This window comes from Pinus tabuliformis, chromosome 1_1 (assembly GCF_031772625.1).
Source record: "Pinus tabuliformis cultivar Carrire ecotype Pingquan chromosome 1_1, CPIR1, whole genome shotgun sequence".
Lineage (NCBI taxonomy): Eukaryota > Viridiplantae > Streptophyta > Pinopsida > Pinales > Pinaceae > Pinus > Pinus tabuliformis.
This window is the reverse complement of record NC_142297.1, coordinates 227,333,012-227,347,043: the sequence shown is the minus strand read 5'-3', so window position 1 is coordinate 227,347,043 and position 14,032 is coordinate 227,333,012. Positions and strand designations below refer to the sequence as shown.

Sequence of the window (14,032 nt, the reverse complement as noted above, 5' to 3'; positions counted from 1 at the left end):
GCTTCAGAAACAAACATCCTGCAAGAACAAAGATTCAGCTTGGATGGATCGCTTCTTAGCAATGGGCATCAACAACCAAGAAGATATTCCAATCACATGTTAGAACTTGTTCCAAAGTATTGAACAGTCTTGCAGTTAAGTTTTCTCCATCATCTCACCTTGTATCTGACGAGGGGGAAATGATGGTCATCTACAAGCTTCAAAGCCACATCAAACAAGCCTAAGCCACAACCTGTCACACTAGATTCAGAGTTGTAGCCAGAAACAAAGATTCCCCTGAGCATGTCTTTAGTTGGTAATCTAGGACACTTCCTCTAGCATAAGATTTCAGCTTCTTGCCAGTTTCGGAGGAATTCCAAGAACAAAATTGAGAACACTTCCTCTAGCAGAAGACTTCATCTTCCTTCCAGTTTTGGAAGAGTTCTAGGAATTTCTTTTAGCATTCCAGAGTTGGTGGTAATTCTTAAACCATCACAGGTTAAGACTTCCCTTTTTAGGTTTAAGTTCTCCCTCTTATGCGAGGTGAGATCTCCCTTTCATGGTTGAAGGGATCCCTCTTAAAAATAATAGGAGCACTTCCTCTAGCAGAAGACTTCAGCTTCTTATCAGTTTTGGAAGAGTTCCGGGAACTGCACTAAGAATTACAGTGTTTGTGGTCATCCTTAAACCACCGTTCTTTATACCAACATTTCAGAGAGCACATTCAGCCTAGTGCTACCATGCATTTTTGCACGTTATGTATTACAACTCTCCTCTTGGACTCATACATAATCCTTCGGATTAAGGGGGGGAATGTTGGACACCTAATCCTCAATGGGTTAGTGTGGAAGCAGAATAGACAAAAGGAAGTCCAAGAGACCTTGGGATGTGGAACCCAACGGTCAACTCATGTACTATAAATGTATATCTCTTGTTAATAAAAATATACTCTCATGTTCTATCCTTCAGATTATGTTGCTGCCCATGTGTGCTTAACAATATTCTTTTTATTTTCTATTTTGACTAAAAACTAACATAACCATATAAATTAGATGACTTATAAACATACTACTCAACGCTGATCAATATTACAAAAACATAATTAAAATTCACATTTTATCAAATCAACAAATATGAAATTACTAGAATTATCTATTATTTCAGTTATGTTAAGTGCATTTAACACCCAATTTCAATAATATCAATTATCCATAGAAAAGAGATTGAGATGCACTTACCAACCACCATGCTCTCCTAGATTCGATTATGATGCTATTCTCTTTCGTTATTGCAAGATGTTTTTCTCAATCCATCAAAACAGCTGTGAACACCACAAATCTGTAAAAGACACTCACGATTGCCTAAAAGTTTGAAATTTGTTGGTTTTCAGATATGAATATGCTTGGCCTCACTTTTGTAGATAAAAACTAAGACGATTCTTATTGCAAAAAACTTGATATTTCTCTCTTAATATAGAGAGGAAGAAAAGGCCAAAAGCTGGTTCACTGCGGCTTTTTTACTTTGTCGGGTTTCATTTTCAGGTGGTGAGAAGAAACCAAGGCTTGTAGTGATTTCTATGGTTATTCTCTCTTGATATGGAATGGAATAGAAAGGAAGGTTGGTTCAAGGAGTGTTTTACTTCGTTTAGTTTTGGTTTTCAAATGGTAAGAAGAATCCAAGGGTGGGTTGAAAGTGGTTTTCAATTACTTTATCAAATTTAGGTTTTTACTTGGTTTTATAATTCAATGTTCATGGTGGAAAGTCATTACAAGTATGGTAAATTCTTTAACTTCTCTCTTAACCTTCAGATTCTAGGATATTCCCAAATTTTATAATTGGCATAAGTTTAATGATCATTATGTGAGTTTAATATGGGATAGTGTGTATTAAAAGAAGGGTGCCAGAATTGACCTCTCTCCTAATCTTCAGAATCTAGGATATTCCTAGAATCTAGAATCTATAATTGACATAAGTACGAAACATGTTTTTAAAGCAACTATTCAGTAAAGCATTTCTTGAGGTTTCAATTCAACTATTTAGTAAAGTATTTATCAAGGTTTCAATTTTTGAGGTTTTAATCTTCACGTGAGTTTAACATTGGATGTTGTGTATTAAAAGGCAGAGTGACCATTCAACACTTTTCCATAGTTTGAATTTAATTTTCCTTTCCAATTCCAAAATATTCATGCCTATTTACATAAAAATGTCATGTACACAAGTTTCCATTTTTTTTATTAAATATATATTTTAAATGTATATATGTTTAACTCATATATTAATTTTTTATTTTTTATTTTAATTATTAATAATTAGTATAGATCCATTTTAAATCTCTATCTCCCAAACTCTAGGAATGATCAAATCCCTCAAGATACAAATCTCTTTTGAGTGCAAAACTTGAGGAAAATTTTGCACCTCGACATATTTGACTCATTGACTCTTGGTAGGTTTGAAGTGATAATGGATCTATGTTGGTTTTGAGAAAAACACTAATAAAATGATTTAATTATAAGAAATTATTTTATTTTTACTTGTTTATATAGATAGCTGACATTTAAACATTTTATTTGTAATTCACGTTCTCTACATTAAAATGTTAATACACATCCCTTCCAAAATAAAAAACATATATTTGTATCTATAAGATATTCTCTCTCTCTTCACATACATAATTATTTATGTTGTTATTAATATTTTTTTAAATGTTACATGTCTATCTATTTGTTACATGTCAACTTCATAACTAACCCGAAGGATGTAAACTCCATATTAAGTCTAACCCCAAGTTCGTCAAGGAGAATTGACCCCATGACCTCCCATTACCAAGTGCTTTAGTGATGGCAAATTGATCAATTGAGCTAACCTACAAGCATATATATACATATATAAATACAATTAATGTTCAAATCTTTTACCCAACATATATTTTGAAAAAATCCACTTATATTCAACATTAAACATTTTCTATATATTAATATTTTTTAGATATTATATATGAACTCCATATTACCTATTACTGATGAAATAATTTACACATCTTCTTCACAATGGAAAGTGAAAACATAAGATTTTTTTTTAATATATATATATTTGAAACAGATATATATATATATATATATATATATATATATATATATATATTTGAAATAAAATTATGTTATTTAAAATGGACATTGAAATATTTTATTTATAATTCAAATTAATTTTGTGTTATTAAAATATTTTTACTTCAATGAAAAAGGTAAAACTAATAAATCAATTCAATTCAAATTGTTATATTATAATATTATTTTTATTAATAAAACTACAAACAATTTCTTTCACTAACAAAAATCATGATTTCGTATCACATTAAAATAATTTAAAATAATAATATATAACCATAATATTTCAAAACATATAATTAATAAACATACACAAACTTAATAAATAAAGGATTAAAAATTAAAATACTTATAAATATAGAAATGTGAAACATATGTGATATAAATAGTTGTTCATCATTTAAATTAAAATAATTATATTTCATAGCTTCATAAAAAAATAATTGTAAGTTTGGGAGGACTACATCTTCATCATGTCTAATATATCACCCCAATCCCATAACGAATTGAACCAATGACTTCACATCAAGTAGTGCTTTAACAAAACACTTCATAATTTCGTATTTTATTTTAATTAATAATAATATAAAAATTCAATATTTAGAATATTTTTTTCACATTGAATATTCTAAAAATTCAATATTTAGAATATATATCATATTGAAAAAAAATAAAAAAATAAAAATTATATGTGTGGGGGAGGAATTTGATAAAACTAGAAATAGAATTATATGTGTGTGGGGGGAATTTGATAAAACTAGAAATAAGATGTTTTAAGTTGTGAGATTTATATAAACATAAACAATATTACAAAGAACTAGTATAGATCCATTTTAACTTTGGACCTACCAAATGCTAAGAGGGATCAAAATGCCCCATATGCAAACTTTTCCACCATTTTTACACTAAAAAAGTTTGCATATGAGAGATTTGATCCCTCTCGATCCTTGGTAGATCTAAAGTTAAAATGGATTTATGATAGTTTTCTTTCAATTTAATTGTTAAAATTATTATTTATTTCATTTGGTTTTGGCAAGCCATGGAATTATGGGGGGAAAATAAACTAAATGAAAATTTCACCAGTTACTCCCTTCCTTGGAGATAAGTTATCTCAGTTGGGAAAATAAGCCACAACTTTGGTTGGAGTTCGAGTAAGGAAAACCAATACCTCTAATAGGATATTTTTGAGAGGACGCCGGATGTTGCCATATAGGGTATTACTGAGTTGGTTGGCCAATGGAATCCCTATATATACCTATAGAAATAAAATTAATGTTAAAATCTTTTACCCAACATATTTGACTTATATTCAACATTAAACTTTTTTACTATATTAATATTTTTTAAATATTATATATCAACTCCATATCCAACATATTTGACTTATATTCAACATTAAACTTTTTTACTATATTAATATTTTTTAAATATTATATATCAACTCCATATTACGAATGGAATAAATTACACATCTCCTGCATAATGGAAAGTGAAAACATAAGAATTTTTTTAATTTAGATTAATTTATTTATACATATATAAATTTGAAATAAAATTATGTTATTTAAAATGGACATTGAAATATTTTATTTATAGTTCAAATTAATTTTGTGTTATTAAAATATTTTTACTTTAACGAAAAAGGTAAAAATCATAAATCAATTCAATATAACTTGTTGTATTATGATATTGTTTTTAGTAATAAAACTACAAACAATTTCTTTCACGCAAAAAAAACATAATTGCTTATCACATTAAAATAAATTTTAATAATATAATATAATCATATATTTTCAAAAGATATAATTAATGAACATAGAAACTTAATAAATAGATAATTAAAAATCAAAATATTTATAAAAATGTGAAATATATGTGATATAAATAGTTGTTCATCATATAATTAAAGTAATTATATTTCATAACTTCATTTTTTTATATCTTCACCATGTCCAATATATCACACCCTGTGACTTCAAATCAAGAAGTAACAAAACACTTGCTATACAAAACCCAATGGACTTCAGAACTTAATTATTTTTTAATTAATAAAATATAAAAAAATCAATATTTATATAACACACACACACACACACACAGATATATATATATATATATATATATATATATATATATCTATATATATATATATATATATATATCCAATTTTAAGGTCACTTCCTGGTGACTTCACATCAAGGAGTGCCTTAACAAGTCTATGAAGGGATACATACTCTACCCCTCTGGTTTGGAACTTATGACCATTTAGGAAAGAAACACATGCTCTTAACCATTAGGCCTTCTCAAACTATATCTATATATATATATATATCACATTGAAAAAATAAATGAAAAGAATTATATGTGTGTGGGGGGAATTTGATAAAATTAAAAATAAGAATTTTTAAGTTGTGAGATTTATATAAATATAAACAATATTATTAAGAACTAGAATAGATCCATTTTAATTTTGGACCCTACCCAATACTAAGAGGAATCAAAATTCCCAAAATGCAAACCTTTCCACAATTTTACACTAAAAAAGTTTGCATATGAGAGATTTGATCTCTCTCAACCCTTGGTAGATCTGAAGTTAAAATGGATTTATGATGGTTTTATTTCAATTACTTAATGCCTCTCAATTATTGTAAATATTCTCTTGATCTACTTTTTATTACGATGATTTGGTAAACTATGGGTTATGTGGAGCCCTAAATGATAAATTTAAATGTTAAAGTTATTATTTATTTCATTTGTTTTCGGTAAGCCATGGAGTTATGGGGGGAAAGGAACTAACTCAAAATTTCACCTTCAAGTTGCTCCCTTCCTTGGAGATAAGTTATCTCCGTTGGGAAAAGAATCCATGGAGAGAGAGAGACAAAAGGGAGGAGTATGAGACAACTTTGGTTGGAGTTTGAGAAAAGAAAATTAGTACCTCTAAGAAAGGTAAATATTTTAATTTGTGGTTTCCAGGACATAGAATATATTTTCTATATTTCCTATAATATGAATTTTCTGCAAATCTTTGTAATGACTGGTTATAAAGAGATGATATTCCTTTCCTGTAGAATAATTTTGTGACAATGACAAATGTTTATAGAAGGGTTTGACATTTAAAAAGGAAGTATTGTTGTGTTACTATAAAATGGAAGGAAAGTTATATGTTGTATGGTTTACTGCTAGTATAATAATATAACAAGTTATTATGGGAACTGATTAGTTCCATTTTAACAAACAAAAGTCCATTAATGGAGTAGTCTATATTTTTGTAACGATTTATACCTAAGCACGTTCAACCTACTGGTTGTAGCACTAGTAATAACTTTAATAAAAACAAGTAAGGGATTTAATTTGAAAGTCTGTAAAGAATCTATGTATTAGACTAAGCAGTTGCCTAACGAGGCGGAGGAATTGCATGGACGACCAAAAGTGGCCGGAATCTAGGCAAAAACAATTTCAAAAAATCTTGTAGAGATAGTGTTTGAATTGTGTTTTTGATGGTGGAAATGGATTCAGCACCATAAAAAATGTCTAAATCACTTAAAATTTTGAAATTTAACAACTATAACTTGGATTTACAAAAATCCTTGCCAGATTTTCTCTAAATATAACCAGAATTTATATAACTTTCCGAATAACTCCTCTGCCTCTTTAGACTATGCGTTAGACTAATATATATAAATAATTGTTTACTACGCGTTAGACTAAGATACATAAATAATTAAACAATTGGCATTGAACGAGTATTATCATAAAAAGACATAAAGATAGAAAAAAAAAAAAAAAAGAGATGTAACTAGCATTTGCACCAGATGTTGCAAAGAAAACGCCGTAAGGCATAAAGTGCGGAAATCCATTCTGTATAGTCTCTAGAGAAATCACAACGTTTCCATGAAGAGTTTCAATGATTGGTAGAAAAGATAAACATCAAACCACACAAAAAGAGTCATAGTCCAGGAACGATGTGGATACACTATTTCAGAATTTATGTGTTAGATGCGACACTAAAAGAGAGTCATAGGCGAGGAAAGATGCAGATATATTCCCAATAAACATTATTTCAGAATGATATACTCCCAATAAACACTATTTCAGAATTTCTTGCGTTTGATGCGACAGTACATTCGATTTCTTTGAAGGTTTTCTATGTTATGTGACCTACTGAACATAACAATTGAAAGGAATGGTCAGTAGGAGCTTTCTTTCCACCCTCCGACCTCCTCCGTTGCTGCTTCCTCACAACAATCTTCTTCTTCTTGCAATTTCCAATCACCATAATATGAAAAAACATATTTAAGTTCATAGGATTGAAGTAATTTGATGGGAATTTATATGAAAAAACACAATTACATGTTAGGGTTATGGAATCGAAATTAATTTGATAATAAATTCTGGGAATATTTTAGAATTTGAGAATATGATAGAATCTGCCTGGTCAATTTGTTTGACCTGTTTCACCTTAATCTTATTTGTAATCTCTCTAAGATTCTCATATTCTACAATATTCATGGATCTTGAATATACTCAAAACCTACCATATTCATGGATCCATGAAATTCTAGAAAAGTATTTAACTTTAAAGTTTAAACTTTGTATTGCTCCCTAAGATTTTAAAATTCTATTATTCATATATCTTGAATATTCTCAAAATCTACAATACATCCTTTATATCCATAGATCCTTTATATCCTTAAATCCATTAAATTCTAAAAAGATATTTAACTTTAAAAGATCTAGAAGGAATAAGTTTAAACTTTTTATTGAGATTATCTTCTTACATCTGTAAAACAAAATTTGAAAATGAAATTTATAGTGATTGGTCAATATCCAGAGCTAATATGAATCCATCCTATTACCATTCAAAAAAATGTTTCTGATATAAAGAGCCTCTGCATATATAGAATCTACCTTAATAGTGAATGTGAGGCCAACTTTTATCTCCCCACAGTAGTTCTGGTCTAGAAGGACAACATTGTAGGAAGTTGGGGGTAGGCTTCCTTCCATGAATACTCCCTCCAGGGGAATGCTGTGGACCACAATCAGAAATATAAAGATATATGATCAGAAAACAGAAATATTGAAAAACGATGAAAGACTGTAGGATCTGAAAAAATGACTGAGATCATAATGCTGGAGACTCATCTGCACCTTGCTTCCCCAACGAAGTCATCCACGTTTCCACTATCGTTGTCCATTATTTTTAAGGTGAGTTCAGCAACCCCGTCGGCTACAATGAAAACAAATTGCTCATTCCACTCGGGATTGCTACCTTTACCTGCAATTTCAGAGATCCGATCTATTAATTTTTAACTCTATATATTTTTGGGGGAAAAATTTGTGAAATCTCCCTACTTCCCCTGCATATAGAAAATATTTGTGTAATTTCTTCTTCCCACAAATAATCCAGGGGCACTCAGTCATAACTAAGACCTCACCACGAACTCTTTCTTAAAACGATGTAACCATTTTCTCCATTGTTTGAAAAGCATTTGAACCCTGGATACCTATAAACAAACTTAAAAATTATGCGAACGGAAGAATTTTATCAGAGATTGGGGATCTATTTATCAGGGACTAGTCAGTGATGCTCTCAATAATATATGTTCTCAATACACAGCTAAAACCATAGGAATATGCATACTCAAGATAAAAACATTTATATTTTAAAGAAAGGCAAGACAAAATTTCTAGCTATCTCCCCTGACTTGTTCAGATGGGGGAGCAGAGTTATTGGTTACCTTCTACAAGAGTAAGGGCACAGGGCTTCAAGGTTGCAACATCTGATGAATCCCTCAACCTGTTGCCATGAACCTGGTATAATTCAAGTTTTTACCAAGTCATGGATACTTCAAGAAAACTAAGATGGCCAATGTTGCCATGGTCACACTTAAGCTTTACAAACTAATAATAGAACCAGTTTCACTGTACATAGCTATTTCTATCTTGACACGAACACCTGTGTTGTTAATGCAAGTAGGGTCATACCACATGATATCTTGAACAGAACCAGTCAATTGCAATCCACCAGCGTGTCAAACAACCCCATTATTTAATGAGCTTCTGAACTACTGATTTTCTTACCTCATGGGATAAAGAATAGTTGGTCAGATGGCATGTCCCCACATTCACAGCTAATAATCGACATAAATTAAGAATACGGTCTGTGGAAATTCCCTGTTTCCATAAAAAAAACATATATTAAAATCTACTGTCGAACCAAACATAACTATCCATAGGTCTGGATGCTGCAAGATTGGATTATATTCATCATAATTCTTAAAGCTGGATCGAACATCTATGACAAGACTTATGTTACCACCTACCGTCATAAGCACTGGATAATATTTTTTATGAGATAGCGTACCTTTAAAATAACTTGAGAATCATCTGGAGTGTTCGTGATGTCTAGCACAGTAGGCAGGACTGCAAGCAACAAACGATACCATATAGTCATTGGTTGCACCATAACAATTTCTTATTTTTAAAAGCAAACGGAGACCTCATATTTGTATTGATATAAAAGTACTAAGATCAGATGAACTTGTGAATAGCCAAGAAGCTGCCCACAGCTGGTCTTTGCCTTTTCAACCAATTAATGACATCGAGATTAGAGAGAACAACCACTAAAACGCAATGACAGGGCATCGGAGAGTAACCACAACACGGCCCATGCGATGCCACAGCCAAAATAATTGGAAAAAGGATACAGAGTATTTCTTGAAAAAGGATACGAAGTATTTCTTGAAGATGTAAATCATAATATGACTCATCACAAATAATTTTTCTGAGATTCAGAGGAGGAGGCAGAGAAATAAAATGTTACAGATGCAATAAGCTGGGACATAGAGCTTTTGAGTGCCCAGAGAATGCAGAAACAAAGCAGAGGAATGCAATTGTTGCTCCAGCTGAGGGAGAGGCACCAGTGGCAGCAGTAACAGAAGAAGTAAATACACCAGAAAGTTGAAGAATCTCCGCAGCTCCTAACATGCGTGATTGATTGCATGTGATATATAATTACTTGTGTATTAAGGCAGCTTGGCGATGGTAAAACCTTATATTCTATATATACGTGACTGTTTCATTATTCTATTTGGTCGAATACAGAGTTAGTTTCATTATTCTGCGTGGTTTTCATTAGTGGTTCCTAGCTGTTTGCGCAGAGAGGGCTCTCAACTACGTGTGGTTGAACTTACAAGTGCGGGCTCAAAAGAGCGTTGCTGCGGTAGATTAATGTGTGCCTAGTCTGTCTGCGGCAGACAGTTCTATTATTTAATTATGATGGTCGGGTGTGAACTCTAAACGCTGATCCTCTATTGCATACATTCATAGGGGGTTGTCTGTTGGTATTAAGGCATGATTGTATTAGAATGAAAGTGTATTAAACTGCTGTTGAATCATTTGTAGCGTAAATCCTTTAAAAAGGTTGTCACTAATAATAGATGTATAGTCCCCTTGTAAAGCCTGCGTGAAATTTTTAAATTTGCTGCCTTTGATTATAAATCAGAAAGGTTGTGGCTCATTGGAAAAGGAATGAAGCTATCAGTTTAATGACTGATACGCCTGAAGACAATACAACGGAAATAGAGGCGGATATTGAGGAGATTGCAGTCAAATTGGAGAGATTATCCCTAATGTCTGCACCCCCGGAGAATTGTCAAGAAAGTTCAGGAAAAGTGATGGATTTTCTTTGATGGTTTTTTTGTTTTTGGAGTTCAATGCGTTATGAATTTCTGAATACAAAACATCAAAATTATCATCTCCAAAATGATCATTCATAGTCGAACATGACTGCAACGATTTTACACCCTAAATAAAATTTGTCAATGGTATCAATCACTGTTTCTCAATCTCAATAAATCATTTATGCTTTCTTTTCATCCCTGATGAGGGATGATGATGAGTGAAGTGCCAGAAAAGTTGTTTACTGTTTCAGTGATTTTTCCATTCTTTTTGTTTACTAATTGAGCAATGTTTGATATTGTGGGATCCTTTATCACTGTTGAGGGCAATACCACATTCACTAGGCATTAAAACAACCTCTCTGCTGCCTTTCTGAGGCTGTGAAAATGGAAGCTATTGTTATTAGTTTGGGTATGGAAGTCTTTCATTAAATATTTGGATAGATTTCATTGTCAAAGAGAACCAAGACTCTTATGCTTTGGAGATAGTGTGCATTCTATGAGGCAGCGCAGTAGCAGGAACTTTGGGTATAAAATCTTTTGGGAGATGGTAATATGGTATTCTTCAAGACCTGGTTTGGGTAAACTAAGAAATTGGTGCATATCTTCTCTGTAAAAATTGTAAAGCAGGTTTGAGATTTTAAGAATGCATATGGATGAATATCTTTTCCAATGTGTGTAAAATGTGCTGAAATTCATTCAAATCTAAAAGATTAGGTTTAGAAGTTTTGTGTAAGGAAGTCACTTTCTGGAATTCAGTAAATGGTTACTGGGCAAAGTTGTTGATTAAATCTTCCATGTCCGAAAATAATGAAAGCAGAGGCATTGGATTCATGACTTCAGATGCCTTGGATAATCACATGGCTCAAAGAAGGGACTACGGATCAGATACGTTTTTGAATACAGCATTGCCACCTCAATAGTACCAAGGTTCACAGAAGTATTAGTCAACCTTATACTACCCGGCTGGTTTGTGGATGGTCCTCTGGCTTTCTGGTACAAAGAAGGGCAATCAGAGAATATGTTGTGGAGAGTTAAGGAAGTGGGTTCTACTGCCAATGAGTTTCTAACCAGAGCTTTGGTCAATTCTGATACCGGTAAAAGCCATGTTTGCCAAGTACTAATCTTACGAGGTGTGGTTCAACACCTTAAAAAACTTTTCCTCTATAGTCAGTTGTGTCAGTTGATTTGCTCTATTATTTGAGCTGTGATTGATTCTTCTGAAGGAGGCGCTGGCAAATGGGTTTTATGCTATACACTCCAAGGAAACCTCTAAACCAGTGTTGTTGTGATAATTGACAGTCATTAGTATTGGTTTGGGCATGCACTGTTTACAGTTGTATGTGGGGAGATTTCGTTGTCTAATTACTTTATGCTTGTTCCTCAGAGTAGTCTCTCTTAAGACTAAGAGGAAGAGAATGAGTTTCAGCATGCAATATAAGATTGTAGTTTGAATGCGACATACAGTTTATTTATATAATTTATATTCATTCTCACTTGATTGATATAATTTATCTTATGAGTGGTTTACCTTTTCCATTTGAATCTGAGATCAGATGAATCAAATGCATTAAGAAATCGTGATTTAGGTAGTTCCACGTGTCAAAAATAGCGCAAAAAGGTTATGCTTGAAGCTGTAATAGATATAATCTGATTTTATTTTGCAGAATATTTTGAGCCTAATACCTGTTATGGAGGATAAGTCAAATTTGATATATCGCCCTGGGATGCCTCTGTTGAACATATCTAGCTGCAGTGACTGAGCATAGGAGTCAAACAGCGAAAAGTGAAAACAAGAAGAAGAAAAAGACTATTAAGGAGGGAGACATTTAGATGCCTTGGAGATGATCTCACAGTAATCTAACCGTAACCTACTGCTATATGCTTATGAAAATCTGGACTTTTCTAATGCTGTTTTCTTTTAATCAAATCATTGTTATTTCTTCATTGTAAAGGAGTTGTGTATCATGTCTTTATGATCAGTATGAATGTTATTTACTCTGGATGCTATGTTATCCACAGATGTTAATAGTTAGTAGCAAGATATTGTATTCAGTCTTTATTTTTTTCTGTTTTTTATGATCGAACTGCTTCCTCACATCTTCCATATATTGGAGTTATGATACGATTTTCAATTCTTCATTTTACACAATTAATTGGGTTACAGAGATTTTTAATTGGCCTCCTTTGTTACTGATTTATATCTTTTGTGTCTTCTGGGTGATATAAAAATGGAGCCTTGTTGTCTATATAATAAATCCGTATCAGAAAGCTCAACTACAAGCTGCTAATGCATACACACCAATGATTATACACATGAACTTTTAACCCAAGAAAATCATAAGTTTGCAACTTTGTCTTTGGTTTCTTGTTCTTACATAATATAAATCTGTGAACTTCCTAGGATAGAAGTATCTTACTTATTTTTCTGGAAGATGCCCGATGTTTATAAAACTGATCCATGTGTCCCTTCTTTTTTCCTCCATCCTGTTTGCCTTTGCAAACTCTCATGTTCCTTTTCAACAGCTCTCTCTGGTTTTCCCTGCTGTAGGGTGACAATGTGAACATGGAAGCACTTCTACAAGCTGGTGTTGAGACAACGCCCAGTCAACCCAATGGCAAACTGATTAGGTTCTGAGGGATGTGCAGAAATCACAAGTGGATAGACATTGCCACTGCACATATAAATCAACACAAATCCAGAATCTTGCTTAGAATTAAAGACATTGACAGACATTTCAAATCTTGAACATCTAAAATATCTCAACATAAATGGGTGCATCAAGCAGGAAACCGTGAATCCTGAAGGCCTGAGATCACTGGAAAAACTATGCATGGAATTTTGCTTAGAATTAAACACATTGACAGATCTTTCATATCTTGAACATCTTAATTTTCTCAACAAAAATGCGCGTGTCAAACTGGAAACCCTGAATCTTGAAGGTCTGAGATCACTGGAATACCTGATATAGTATCTGATATGAAAAACCAAAGCCAAAGTCAAAACCGTCAATAGCCACTGCATTGAAAAAGGAATCAGATCATTAAAAGATAAGTGAAGATCATTAAAATATATTTACAAACCATTCAAAAGAGGTTAAAAAACAGAAAGTCTAAATCAAGTGTTTGAACGCTGCAAACAAACCATTAAAAGAAAGGAAATTACAGAGCATAAAATCACAGGATGTGAGGTAGCCTCTTACCTGAAAAAAAGGAAGCTGAGAAAAGATACTCGGATAAAACTTGGCCTGAAAAACATAAATGAAAAAC

General features: G+C 32.1%; 1 protein-coding gene across 1 annotated transcript in view; it reads right to left on the bottom strand.

Moving 5' to 3' along the window:
- The window catches only part of LOC149212365 (uncharacterized), a 32,296-nt gene extending 18,859 nt beyond the window's left edge, over nucleotides 1-13,437 (bottom strand). Inside the window, exons 1-6 of the mRNA XM_089388661.1 lie at nucleotides 13,183-13,437; nucleotides 9,448-9,506; nucleotides 9,165-9,257; nucleotides 8,822-8,894; nucleotides 8,232-8,358; nucleotides 7,992-8,109 (exon numbers count right to left, since the gene is read on the bottom strand). Of these exons, the coding sequence (XP_089244787.1) occupies nucleotides 7,992-8,109; nucleotides 8,232-8,358; nucleotides 8,822-8,894; nucleotides 9,165-9,257; nucleotides 9,448-9,506; nucleotides 13,183-13,330 (618 nt within the window). The 5' untranslated portion in view covers nucleotides 13,331-13,437. The remainder of the gene's footprint in view (nucleotides 1-7,991; nucleotides 8,110-8,231; nucleotides 8,359-8,821; nucleotides 8,895-9,164; nucleotides 9,258-9,447; nucleotides 9,507-13,182) is intronic.
- Nucleotides 13,438-14,032: the final 595 nt, after the last annotated feature.